The 14,332-nt window shown below is 35.8% G+C and overlaps 1 protein-coding gene across 9 annotated transcripts in view; it reads right to left on the bottom strand.

Annotated features, from left to right (window-relative positions):
* Positions 1–14,332, bottom strand: part of DENND1B (DENN domain containing 1B) — a 341,500-nt gene that overhangs the window by 104,798 nt on the left and 222,370 nt on the right. For all 9 annotated transcript variants that reach the window (XM_079925473.1, XM_079925475.1, XM_079925476.1 and 6 more), the window contains 2 exons: positions 8,085–8,185; positions 2,129–2,174 (listed from right to left, as the gene is read on the bottom strand). In XM_079925473.1, the coding sequence (XP_079781599.1) occupies positions 2,129–2,174; positions 8,085–8,185 (147 nt within the window). The remainder of the gene's footprint in view (positions 1–2,128; positions 2,175–8,084; positions 8,186–14,332) is intronic.

The following is a 14,332-nucleotide window of genomic DNA, read 5'->3' as shown; positions in this document are numbered from 1 at the left end:
AAAAGATTTAGAAAGACATTAATTTCATGTCTTTGAACAATTGTTTAAAAGTCTTTGTAAAACTGATAAAAAGTGTTGAAACTGTCTTGACTGAGAGAAGAGAATATTTTGATTCTTCCTCCACAAAAAATTAGTTGTACTTGCAGCCAAACAAATGTGAAAAATTATTCAGTTCTGTCTCATATATAAAATATGTAAATATATATTTATATTTTAATTATAATACCATTTATATAAAATAAAAAAGCACAAAAGATCAGAATTTTAGTGAAAATAATCTGTGTAATAATGTCATCATAAAAATAGAAACGTAGGATCTGTATCACCTGGTAAAAGATTAAGAAGAAAGTTACTAAATGGTACCCAACTGGTTGAAAAACATTCTTAAAGTTCCTATTATAGTTTCTCATTCACTATTAAACCAAATAAAACTGACTATTAAGACAGTTTGATAAGTCCAGAGTATAAAAGGTACAGAGATTTCAGCCGATCTAATCATGGCTTTACACAGTCTCATTTAATAAGAGCCAATTTAAAGTTAGAAAGGACTGCTTCTCCAAGACAATACTCTAAGGAGTAAAAAATTCTTAAATTTGCTCCTTTAAAAAAGGACTGATTTTCTCTACAGGTGTACAATAAACATGTGATAAACTGAATTGAATATTTAAAGCATGTACTCCTTTCTACAATATTTTGGAAAAGCTGAATCATTTGTTTTAAAAGTTGGTCTAGAATCATTATGTAAAAATAATAATAACATCAACAGGTACAATCAACCACTTTAAATATTTTTCATCTGTATAAATAAATGTATTATAAAAATGACATATTCTATTAGGTACATTACATAAGAAGAGATACGTGCACTAACATCAAAATCAAATTTGATAACTTTTTTTGAAACCATACCAACCAACCATGGTTAGATTTTGCAAAAAGTCAAACTACTGATGAATAAAATTCCAGTCATATATTCCACACTCTAATAACAGATTAAATACCTATTTATTCATGTTTTATCTTATACAATTTGTCCTTTCAATGCAAGTACCTTGGGCTGTAAGAAGTTATTTTCTAAAAATTGACAAAATATAGAGTCATAATGTTATCCAACCCAGACTTCAAAATTAAAAAGGAATTAAACCTACTAAAAATTCATTAAAACGTATTCTTTATTAATGGTTAAAGCACGACTCTCTCCACAAAGGATGCTCAGGAATTTTAAAATAATCACCAGGCTCTTCCTTGATCAGCAAAGTGATGACTGATGGTATATACAATGACAACAACTAATCAGAAAACCAAATCTAACTCATTAAAGTTGCTTATTAGAAACTGGGTTAAAGTACAATATGAACAACCAGCAAGAAAAGAAATATATTTGAAAAAATCAGCCGGCATAATGATGCCATGCAACTGACCCAAGTCTTTTGTTTACTTTTTTAGAAGCTAATCTTATAAGAAGTCTTCTCTGGAAACCTCACTGATTTGAAGCTCAAGGTGTTTAAAGCTCAAGGTTTTTCACTACAGTGATAACAAGTGACAAAAGTCATTTTCGAATGACAGTGCAAAAAAAAAAAACAAAACAAACTACATTTTAAGTCCCAATAGGACTGAAATTAAAGTCTTACAAAGTTATATTCTAATTTAAAAGTTCATGATTAGTGTATTAAAACACATTTTGAAAAACACCGGTACACTGAATTATAGTGAAGTTTGCAAAATAAAAACTTTCCCTTTATGACACATAATTACATGAATTCTCACTTTCAAAATACAGAAATATTTCTTCTGAAAGAGAAATAGATATAAAAGATCTCAAGTTCCATAAAGAAAGTGGTTCATCAAAGACTAAGGTTTTTAGTATTTAAAACTTACCATACGACTTCAACCAAATTGAACCTACTTTCAATGGGTCTCGTACCACTGAAGATGGTCATTTTGCATACTAATTAAAATAAAGTTATTTTAACACTACCTTTTTGAAAATGATCATGTAAGTACACTCTAAATATGCAACTAGTCACTTCTTTGTACTATTCAATTGATATTCTTTCAAAACACACCTGTTTTAAATTAATTCATAAAAATAATAGTTATCACAATCTCATGTCTGAAAGATACTCACCTCTATGAGGCTGGAGTGTATTCCGATCAGGTATGGCATTGGGGCACTAAATTAAAAATATATATGTATGTGTTCATATAGCTCATTAAAACTGAAACAATAAGTAATTCAGAATGCTTTAAAAAATAAATTTATTAAATGTATAGTTCTAACAGTACATCATAGATATTTAAAATTATTCAGTATAGAAAACTCAAATATAATCTTAGAGGCCATTAATATATTCAAATTAAGGTTGATTTATATAAAATCACGAAATCATTTATAATTAAAAGTTATAATGTTTAAAAAACAAGAATATTAGGGTCTAGGCCATAGTCTGAGATGAATCTTTTCTGTATACTCCCCATCAGATATATCCTAAATAATCATCAAATTTATTCACATTTCTTTGTACAGTTTTTTTATTCAGTTAGATTCTTATATGATTTTCTTAATATATATTCATTGTTTCACACCTACTATTTAGTCACCCAAATTTTTGAGTCAGTCACAATATATTTACTGAGACCTACTATGTGCCAGGCACGGTTTGGGAACTAGAGGTGCAAATATAAATAATTTCCTCCCCCACTGTTACCATTCTATTTCTGTGCTATCTTTCCACTCATGTATCTTGTCTATTATTTAAACTCTGTACATTCTTATTTATCCCACTTTTAATTGTAATAATAATATAATTTTAATAAATTTTAAAATATTCAGGTAAGTTTAAGAATTCTATTGATTAATCCAACACAATATGTGGAGCATACTCAGGTGCCAGTACCTGGCATAGGGGTTAGGGTACAATAATGAACAATATAGACAGAATATATTCCCTTCTGGAGCTTATACTCTGGCAGAGAATACAGACATTAAATAATTTTTGTAATATACAAATTAAGACTTACTAGCAATTTCAAAACTATTTCTCATGAAATATAGGGCAGAAATTATTCAACTTGACATTTCAAAATTAAAATGTTATTTAACAAGAAAACATGAAAATGAACAATGTCTACAAATGTGATAGAAGATATGCAAGTAAATAGCTATTTAAAAATAAAACATTTTTGGCATTTCTTTTATATACATCTTTGTGTTATATTTAATGCAAACCTTTTCTGTTAATGAAAACAGATAACCTTCTTTTTCAAAGAATTTGCATAATTTTCCAAACATCCCCGTCATTATTAGAACAGAGCTGTCCAAACTCCTGCATGTCCACTTTGCTACTGAGAATCAGTAACAGATAAAAGAGGCACCTTGGTAGATCCACAGTTTTCAAAGTAACCTTAAACAGTTCCTAATTTATTTAAGGGATGGCTAGCCACTAACTTCTATATCCAGGATTCACAAAAAATAAAAACGGTTCAAGTTCTTCTTCCAATCCTTATTAGCCTGTTCCTTAAGTCATATTGTACTAGATTCTAATTCCCAGTTGTCTTTGTCTTCTACAGCTTTGTTCCTTCCTAATTTTTTTTTATTTTTATGCAGTAGACCATCTGGAATTGATCTGATATTCTGGATATTTCATTTGACTGAAAGTTGAGAACTATTTATAGGCCTTGATATCCCTAGGATCTAACATATTTTCTGCCTTCAAAAGGAAACAGAAGGAATAAATGTGGACTCTTCCACTTTTGCTTAAATAAAAGGAGGCTAGTTGCTTCCCCAGTTCAAGTTCTCATCTCTGGAATTCCTTCTGTGACTCCATAGACGATATAAAATATGTGCCACTAACTCCTCTGGGCTCCCATGACTGGGTTCCGGCAACTTTCACAAAACAGGGTGGGCAACTCCCAAGATCTTAAATATGTCAAGCCTTCTCCACACCCAAAATAGTACAAATTTATTAACGTTACTGTGCAATTTTCCAATTCGCCCCAGGCTAGGTTATCCAACAGGATTCATAATATAGAAAGATTCATAACATCTCAAATCTCAAAGCACGTTTTAATACAATGAGTGTTAATCAAAACACTTAAGACTTCTAAAAATAATTATTACATCCATTTTACATACGTTGAAGGTACACTGAGTGGATCAGATTTCAAACAATCAGAGCCAAAAGTAATAACTACCAACTGAAGTCCTATGAAATACACTAAGGTAACACTTTTAAAACTTCATGAAAGCTAGTCACCTCTTGAAACATAAAACAATAAATTTACAGAAACTGTTAAACTAGAATAAAAATCCAATAAAGAATTCCTATGCAGAACTTAATAATAAAGTAAACCAAAACTTTTTCTATGGGATCACTGGGTATCTCTACGTGTTTTTACTTCATTAATTTCTACAAAATCTAAAATAGAAACATGTTAGACTGCAAACATTATCAACTAGAGCATACTTTCCTAAAATAAACATGATGTTTTTTCAGAATATAGATTTAACTGAATAGTTATTTCATTGTCATGAAAATTGGATTGTATACATCCTAATATTAAGTCAGCCAAGTCTCATGAAAAGTAATTTTGCTACCCTAGCTGAAATCTCCTAATGAGACAGAGTGTTAATAAGTCAGGAAGAGTTCCTTGGCAACACAGATGTTTTATCAGCTATGTGCAAAACTATCCTAGATCTTTCTGTCAATGGAATTATTTTGCAAAGATAAGATACAGAAGGCTCTATTATGACTGCTGCTTCTTTTCGGTAGCAACTAATCTTTGCTGAAAAATAATTACTATGTAATAGCTTTTTTTCTTTTTAGGTTTTCTCATGGAGGCCACCCATGGGGTAGGCTGTTAACAGCAGTATATTAACTTAGGGTAGTCTAAACAACATAATTTTCCATTTATGTTTTTAAAACACTATTCTCTTAGGAGCTACATCTTCTCCTTTCATAGAATGAAGAATCAGATAGATAGCCTAAATAAAAAGGTGACAACCATTCTCGAACAAATAAATGATTATACTTTTACTGGTACTGGAATCATACTACCTCCGAGGTGTTTAAGGGCTCAGAAGGTTAAGCGTGTCTGGCAACATTACTTTAGACTTGCTATATTAAAGTACTTTCCCTTTGTTGTTTTGTTTTGCTTTGTTTTTACAGTATCAATACCTAACATGAGATCCACCCTCTTAGCAAATTTTTAGGTCTACAATAGAGTATTGGTTAAGTAAAGGCACAATGTTAAACAGATCTCTAAAACTTAATCATCTTGAATAACTGAAACTTTATACCTGTTAAATAGAAACTCCCCATTTCCCCCTTATACTGGTAGATTAAGGGGAAAACAAAGATGGCGTCACTTCTTCCCAGTAGCCTTCCCTACCCTAGCAGATAGGTGGGCACTTCCTCCTAGGTGTTCTGCTCAGCGTTCTTTTATACGCCTCAGACCTAAACCCTAGAGCATCACAGTATTCCTCTGTGCTCATCATGTGCGCGTGTGTACATGTGCACAAACGTGGGAATTTCTTCCTATCTGGGGATCCGAGAGGGCAGGAGCTACGTCTTACTCATTACATTACATACTCGCAGCCTGGCAAACACATGTTTACTAAACGTCTGGCGTACAAATGGATGAATGAATGAGCCGGCAAATTAGCAAGCCTTCCTCAGCCGACCAAGATGCGCTATTCATCCACGGTCACAAGATGGCATCGTGGCCCTCCAAGTCTGTGCCACACCAGAGACACACTTCCAGGAGTCAGGACTGCCTCAGGACTGGGAAAGTCCAGTCACCTTGAAGAGCTGGCAAAATACACATCTACCCCATCACATCTTCCTGGTGCTATTTTTGGGGTGGAATATAACATTTTCTTTAAAAAAAAACCCATGAGATCGAAGGGATAATCTCTAATATTTTTCTCCCTTTTGCATATAGGATCATTTGCAAAGATGTAAAGGGAAGAAAACCACTTTCCCTAGGGAACAGTTTAGTCCATGGAATTTTCTGACAATGAAAGAGAGCTGGAGTCATAGACAGCTATTTTCGGGGAAAAAAAAAGTATATGATACTGCCCACTTCCTATGTCAGAAGCTGAGCCTATCACTGTGACCTTAAGGTGCAGGAACTCTCAGATAACTCCCTGTTTGACTATCACTGCTCTGCTCTCTGGGCCAGGGAAGTGCCTGGCATGGCGGCTGTTAGAACTTGTCCTAAAGTGGCTATTTCAGAGGTTAGAAACTAGGAGGACTGAAACAAGCTTCCTTCATCACAGTGGAAGCAGCAGAAAAAGGACTTGATGGCAGGGTTAGAAAGTATCAGGAAGACATATCTGTAAAGAGGTAGCGATAGTTTCTAAATAACAACATTTTAGAAAGTCCTAAGTGTGCAATCATTACAGAGAACTGAACTTAAAGGGATGTTACCTCCTAAGGTTTCAGAACATTTTTGTAGAAAAATTTGAATGGCATTAACATTACATATGATAAAATATAATTCTAAACCTCACAAAGTGTTGGTGCTTGAACCACTACTTTAATATAGATTTTAAAGAATCATACATCAATATATTTTCAAATACTTTTGTCAATATTATTTAAAATAAGTTTTAATTACTGAATACTATGTGGAAAGATCTACTACACATGTCGACATGAAAGAATTGAGGTTCCTGCTTTCAAGGATGCTAATCTATTCTCGGTATACTGGTCAGAGAAGAACACTCTAAAGTAAATACCAAGAGAGCTATTTCTAGATCCAGCTTTACTTGCAGACTCGTGTGTGTGGTGCTTCACAGTGTAATTAAACCACACACTTACAGTCTCCTGCCCCACTGTTTCTCCCTCCCAGCACCCAAAGTGCAGAATGGCAGTGGGAGGTCACTGGAAACCTGCTGCCCAGCATTATCAATACTATTACCCTGCTGTGGAAACACACAATTCACTGGTATAATCAATATGTGGCCAAAGGTACGTACTCTCGTTAAAAATCATTTGTCCTGAAGAAGGCTAGTCTTGAAAACGTCAATGTTATGAACTTAGATCATTTTAACCCTTAAACACTTTAAGTGATCTGCTTTTCATGAAATCAGAAAGTTAAATAAATAACTACTTTGATTCTAAAAGATCTTTGTTTTTTAATAACATTAGTTGTGATATAAATGAACACATTATGGTCAAAATCAGTTCCTTCTTTCTGTGTGTGTGTGTGTGTGTGTGTGTGTGTGTGTGTGTGTGTGTGTGTGTGTGTGTGTGTGTGTGTGTGTACGTGCGCGCGCACATGCATGGTTTAGAGTAAAAATGTCATCTGGTTTCTTAAGAACTGAGCTACGCCTGCAGAAGATGATTACCCTACAGCCCCGAGGAAGATCCCAAGGCTGCTGTTTGGGAGTCTAATTCTTCCCTAACCTCCAGGAGAAGGGGACAGTTGAAATCAGACTGGGTGAGATCACTGGCAGCTGTGTCTGTGATGCCAAGAAACTTTCCAGAATTGCCCCCGACACTTGTCAACACTGATTTTCACAGTGGCTCAAGGCTGAGGCTTCGATAACCAGGAACTCAGGGAACCCCTGCATTAGAGGCAACCCCTCTGCTGGTATCTGGTACTGGATGTGCTACTGAGGGAAGAGGCGTGCGGGAAAGCGTGTCCTGAGGGGGAGGTCACGAGCGTGTGCTCCGAGAGAGGCAACCTGGTGTCTGAAAGACTCTGCGGACAAATGCTGGCATCTGGGATGTGGTGCTCTCACTGACACTACAACTTCTCTGAAATGCTCCTAACCACCGCGAAGACCGGACCGGCTTCTATTTATGCATTTAGTTATCTAGATGATTATAGAGGAAACTCACAAAATCTAAAGAACTTCATGTTTGCCAAGTATAAATTTTTGCTACCTTTGGAGAGAACTACTCTTCCCTTCATAAAACCACCTTTTAATACTTGTTACTCATCTCCACGTCACGTTTCAGGGATCTCATTCATGTATATACACACATGTACTCCAAGCTCACTGGATCTACACATGAATCGCTCTTTCTAACCCTAACACCTGGGCTGCCAGGGGTCCGGCAGAGCCAGCTTACCAGCAGTAGTCCAGCAGATGAGGAGGGAGCGCTGGGATGTAGATGTGCTGCCAGTACATCGGGTAGAGCAGGGCGACCGATCCATGGAGACAGGCGGTTAACTAGAATTTGTGAAAGGAAAACAGCAGTAAGCGGCCGCTGACCTTCCAAACAGAGAGACATGCTCAAGTTATCAAAGACCGAAGACACTCATAAAACAATTTACTTAACGACCTGAATCACATTATCTTGACCAATTCTGCCTGCAAAAAGCCTCATGTTTCAGAAGGCCCTCTGAAAAACACATAAGCAGCAAAGTAGCTTCTTGGGCATCTTATGTGGACGGTTATAACTTCCTGAAAATATAGTGTTTGGGGGCAAAACTTAGAACATATAAAAGGAAACCTGAAAAATTAGGCGAGCATCTTAGAAGGAACCGTAGGAAATTACAGTGTGTGCCGCCCAGGTTGCACTCACTCAGATTAATACACCACGATGCAATATGGGAAGGAGGAGAGGCTGAAAGCTCCTGGGGGATATCATTAGGGCAAATTGCCAAAGAATGAAACATGAGCCAGTCAGGAGAGTCTGGAAGCTGCAGTATCACCAGGGGACTCAACGTTCGACAGTTGGAGCTTCAGCAACGTGTGAACCGCGGGTGACGGTATCAGGAGACTCTGCTCACTGACACGGAGAATGTCACTATTGACCAGCGAGCTGCCCAAGCTTGACAGCTGTACCACAGGAAGCCAAGGATATCATAATTTCATATTTAAACTGTTCATTTCAGATTAACATCGTGTTTCCTAGCTTTATATCACAACAGCTGCAAATACACTGATGCTATTTTAAAGGTAATTGCCATTTTAATTGTTTTGTTTTGGCAAGCGGCTAATTAAATATTTTTTAATGCTTAGCAAAGGGATATCGCTTTTTTTTTCCTCCCTCCTACTGACCCTCATCAGAATTCTTTCTCTGACTTCGTTTACATTTTAAATTATATTTCTGTATGTGTTGAGTCATTTCTTTAGCATTTAAAGCAATAATTAAATCAGCATTCTTCCTTTTAAAGTTTTGCTATAGTCTGCATTTTCAAGACATTTACTGAATAAGTCATTTTATTTAACTTGAAAATCAGAATTAAAAAACAAAACCCTCTGAAAATGCACCACAAAATTTCTATAAACCATTATTTCTATTTTATTATACAAAGAAATTAAAATTTATACATAGTAATCAAATTAATTCAAAAGGATAAATGTAAACAAAGTAACTCAATCTTAACAGCAACATTTGTCTATATTTAAGTGTAAAATAGTTCCACTAGATTTTTTAAAAGTCAGTTGAAATAATCTAATCTGAACCAAAAACATAAAAATTTTGACTAAAAGTACTTTCATCTTCGTCATATGTATTATATTTCTTTTCCAGTTAAGATTTTTAATTAATTTTATACGGCAAAAAAATTTATTTGTTCCATTTAGAATGCTATCATTAAAGGATTTTATTACTTTGCACTTCGAAGTTTTAATATTTTATCTATACTATTCCTTCAATAAATATTATTTTTTAAATTCCTTAATTAGAGCATACAGTATACCACTAGGAGGCATTCAGATACTTCTATGTAACAATTACGGACCAGATTTATTTCTCTCACATATTTGAACTAGAGGGAAATGAAAATGGGGTTGATCTCAGTTGTGTCAATTCTTAGAGAGCTTGCATGTGCTCGCTGGTTGTAAATGAGGTAACTTTAAATGCTTCAGTGTAACTTGATGGGCTAAAAGCACTTATGTAGCTGTGAAAGGCAGTTAATTTACTCAATTTCTCCATCTGCAGATAGATGGCTTTTAAAAGAGCTCATTTAAAACCGTTTTAAAAAGGAAAGTATTCTTTCTTATTGTTGAGAAAATAATTAACAGTGTAACAAGAGGGAAAAAATGCATTCTCAAAATGAGGAATGATAATAATAGTAACTTATTTTACTAGGCACACCCAGAGTCCAAAGCACTCTATTAAATGCTACAGCTGTTTCCCTATGCCCTTAATGGTTATCCTTAAGTGAAGTTATGAATTTCTCACTAATAAGGCACAATATCATCTGATGAATTTGACTGGTTTCTTAGAGGATGATTTCTGCAATGAGAAGCAAAGTCACAAACTTTCTGCAAAGGCCAGCATTCAGCAGAGGGTCATGCCAGCTGATCAAGATCTACCAGGAAAGAAGGAAGCTCTACAGGATTCGTTAGCTTCTTAGATGCAGGGGATCAGTGACAGGGAGAGGTAAAAATACTACCCATCCCACATCCCTGCCCGGCCCCAAACCTCAGTTTCTGGCCTAAGTGACCAGGACGAATTATTTAAAGAAATATAACAAAAGTGTCAGGTTCAGGTGGGACTGTAAGGAATGTGCTCTCACAAATATTGATTCTGTTAACTATGAGACATCCAAGTGGAGATTTCCAAAGAAGGCAGAAACCTACCAAAGAAGATCTCCCTTACACACCTAGCATCATGTAATAACTATGTGATTTAAAAAATAGAGAAGATACTATTACAGCATATACTTTGTAGAGGAGATAGTAAAGTTGTAAGTGAAAAAAAAATACAATTAAGAAAAAATAAATTTACTAGGAAATTAAACAGTTATATGCAAGTTGTATAAGGTAAGAACAATGAAGTACATCGTGGACAAAAGTTAGGGACTGGCCACTAAGAGGCTGTGCCACTCTGGCACACCTGCAAATATAACCAGATCCCAGTTTCCCAATCTTTAAAATAAGAAATATATGCTAGATGATCTATAAACCCCGTCTCTGAGAGATCTAACATTCTCTACTCTTGGATCAGATCAATTCTAACATTTTGTATTTTTAGTAATAATTAAGAATTGTTTTTTCCATACGGGTGGTTAACAGAACATTTTAACTAGACTATAATTCAGATCCACCTTCTAAATCTATCTAAACATAATCTCTAAAAGCTTTAAAGCACATTAGGTAACTGTGAAATTGGAGACATTATAATAATTTACTTGCTTAATTCAACAGAGTTTTTGAGTACCTGCCATGTACCATCATAAATCTCTACTAAGCAATAGGGACACAGAACAGAACAAGTTACATATCAGTGGGGAAAGCAAACAATAAACAAGTGAAACACATATTATGTCAGAGGTAAATTTTATGAAGAAACCTAAAGCAGGGTAAGAGCAGAAGGGCTATTCTAGACAGGAGCATAGGGACAAACTCTGATGTGGCCACATCTGCACTGAGACCTGACTGAAATATGGGAGCCACGTATGGTGCACTTGGGGAGAAGGGCATTCAGGAGTCCTGAGGTGGGAGCAGGCTTGGCACCTTCTTGGAGTAGTAGGGGGTCGGCTGATTAGATTAAACGGGAGAACAGCAGGAGTTGAGGTCAGAGAGGAAGCAAGGTCGGAACTGAAGAGCCTCCTGGGACACAGCAAAGACGCCAGATTTCATTCTGGATAAGATCTGTCCACACCTCTGAACACAGTGCTAACTGTCACAACAAATCATTTACCTAGAACATTTCCAGAACTTTGCAAATTAAGGAAAATAAACAACATACTTTAGAAGTTTGCTTTGCAGAATCAAGTTCTATAAAGAAATGAGATCAGATGGAGTATAGTCTATAAAAATACTGAATCACTATGTTGTACACCTGAAACTAGTATAATATTATAAATCAACTACATGTCAATTAAAAAAAAAGAAATGAGATCAATTTATAAGCCAAGTAAGAAGGAAAAACGTCTTACTTTTAGGTTATTTATGAAATATTGAATCTTTAAGCTTAAAGGGAAATGCTAATCATATTTCTTTGGATCAGAATTACCCAAAATTCTATGATAGGTTCATGATAGGGCTAGAACCCCACGGCGCTCTTCTGACATTCTGTCAGCTGTTTTTCTAACACCACATAAGCTGTTCTTCATGAAAGCAGGGGAGAGGAGAGAAGAAGATTCGGTGTTTGGGTTAGAACATGTTCCTGGCATAACATCCTTGAAACTGAAGGACTTATACATTGCTATCATTGAATAAAAATGAAGTGTACTAAATAAAGCAAAAAATGTACCAAATAAAGGTTAAAGAAAAAAAACCTTCGTTAAATGGCATAGGAATATTTAAATGCACATATAATTTCACAGAGCACACTCAATATATTGAACTGATTCAGACCCAAAGTGTGGACTAACACAAAATAAAATCACTGGGATATTTATTTCCCATATAGTACAACTGTAAAATAAGTACATATGAAAACCATGTGAAAGAGATAAGAACTGTGAAATCAGAGGGAGAAACCTGACAACAGAGGTTGGCAACAGTGAGCTTAGTGGTGGAATAAAGGCACCTAGAGCTTCCCGTTCTGGCCACAGGTCTAAGGGAGCTGCTCTCACGGACAACAGTTACGAGAGCAAACGTTTATGGGATGCTAGCTCTGTGCCAGGCACTATTCTCAGCACTTGACATACTCAGATTTAATGCTACAACCACCTTATGAAACAGGCAGTATTATCACTGCTCCCATTTTACAGATCAGGACACTGTGGCAAAGTTACACCAATTGCCTGAGATCACACAACTGGCAAGTGGCAAATCCAGGAGACCAACGCCAGCAGGCTCCAGAGTACAAAAACCAGTATATTAACCTGCCTTTTGATATACAAAGATTCAAAATTCCCATTCATTGTAAGGCTTTGAATAATATATACTGGCTGAAAATATTTTATCCTAATTATATAGTGGAGAATGAGCCTCTGACTGAACAGACAGACAAGAACAGTTGACCTTTAAATGAAAAATTCAGGATCTAGGATAGAGATGCAATTTACAAAACTTTCCCAGGCATCACAGTCTGCGCCTTCAGCAGGAAACCAGGAGAGCAGATTCTCTGAAAAATGTTACAAAGATAAGATACTTGATAAAAATTCTACCAGTTATCATCTCGATCTGCATCTGCGAGTATATTTAGTTGGAAGCCAAACCAAAGTTCTTTCCCTTTGTGATATGGAATCTCATTTATACCTTGTTCTTGAACTATATATTTACTGAGGAGATCAGCCTACTAATACAACTAAGCAACGTTTTAAGCAATTCAGTAGACATCTATTTTGAGAAGAATAAAACCACATTATCAGATTTCCAAGGAGACGACAGGAAAACGATCCATCGAGTGTGATGACCACGACGGAAAACAGCACGATTCTAATTCACACGCTTTACAAGTAAAGATCTCATCCTGACGCACCGCCACTCCTGTTGTTCTAGTCTCTGTGTATCTCTTAGCCAGATTCTGCCTCATTTTAATGTAGGAGTCCCACTGCCTTCAACTAAAGTTCTATATGAATTACTGAGGGGCAGATTTATGTCCCCTAAGAATGTATTTATGCACAAAATCCAAGAAATATTGATTAGAGACTTCATTTGATTTTTAACTGAATCAATGTTTACTTCAGAAATGTAAGCGCTATAAATACCTAAAGGTACACAGAATAAACTGCTGCAGATATGAACGTGATAAATTTCCTTGTGGAATGAAAAAAATTTCAGTGGAAAGCATAAAAAAACTATCTGTTTCAACACATTTAATTTACATTCACGTTTAAAAGTTGAGGACAAAAAAGGTAGCAGCACAGTATTTGAAAACCACAAAGCTATCCCCACTATAAGATATTCTTACTTGAGCAAAATTCTGACACTCAAATTAAGTGATAGTTGTAAAGAAATGTTTACAGAAATAGCCATTTTATATCATGAAAAAAGACAGTATTTGGCTGTACATTTTTCTTTTTCAATACTTTTTTATACTAAAGTATCAGCTTATATTTCATTCTCTTTCTCCATCCCTTTAGGATGGTAAATTCTGCTGCTTCATTACTAAACTTCATCCTGACCTCTCTGCATCATATCCAAGTCCCTTGGAAAGTTCTGCTCATCTCACGGTTGGTCACTGGTTAATTAGCTCTTCCGAGCCAAACAATTCTAATATTTTCTTGCTTGCTTGCTTCTTCCATGTACTCATTCTTTCACTCATTTGACACATGGGGAAACCAAGGCAAAGTTGAACCAACCTGCCCAAGATCACACAGCTAGATGTGGGGCCCCAAACATGTGTCAGGCACCGCTGCTGGTGCTGGGGACAGAATAATCAGCCAAGGAGACAAAGCCTCTGCCCTCAAGGAGCTTTCACTCTAGTGAGCCTCAACAGGCACCATGCCTGTCATACCGACCCCACCT

Source organism: Stenella coeruleoalba (assembly GCF_951394435.1).
Source record: "Stenella coeruleoalba genome assembly, chromosome: 1".
Lineage (NCBI taxonomy): Eukaryota > Metazoa > Chordata > Mammalia > Artiodactyla > Delphinidae > Stenella > Stenella coeruleoalba.
This window is presented reverse-complemented; position numbering and strand designations above follow the sequence as displayed.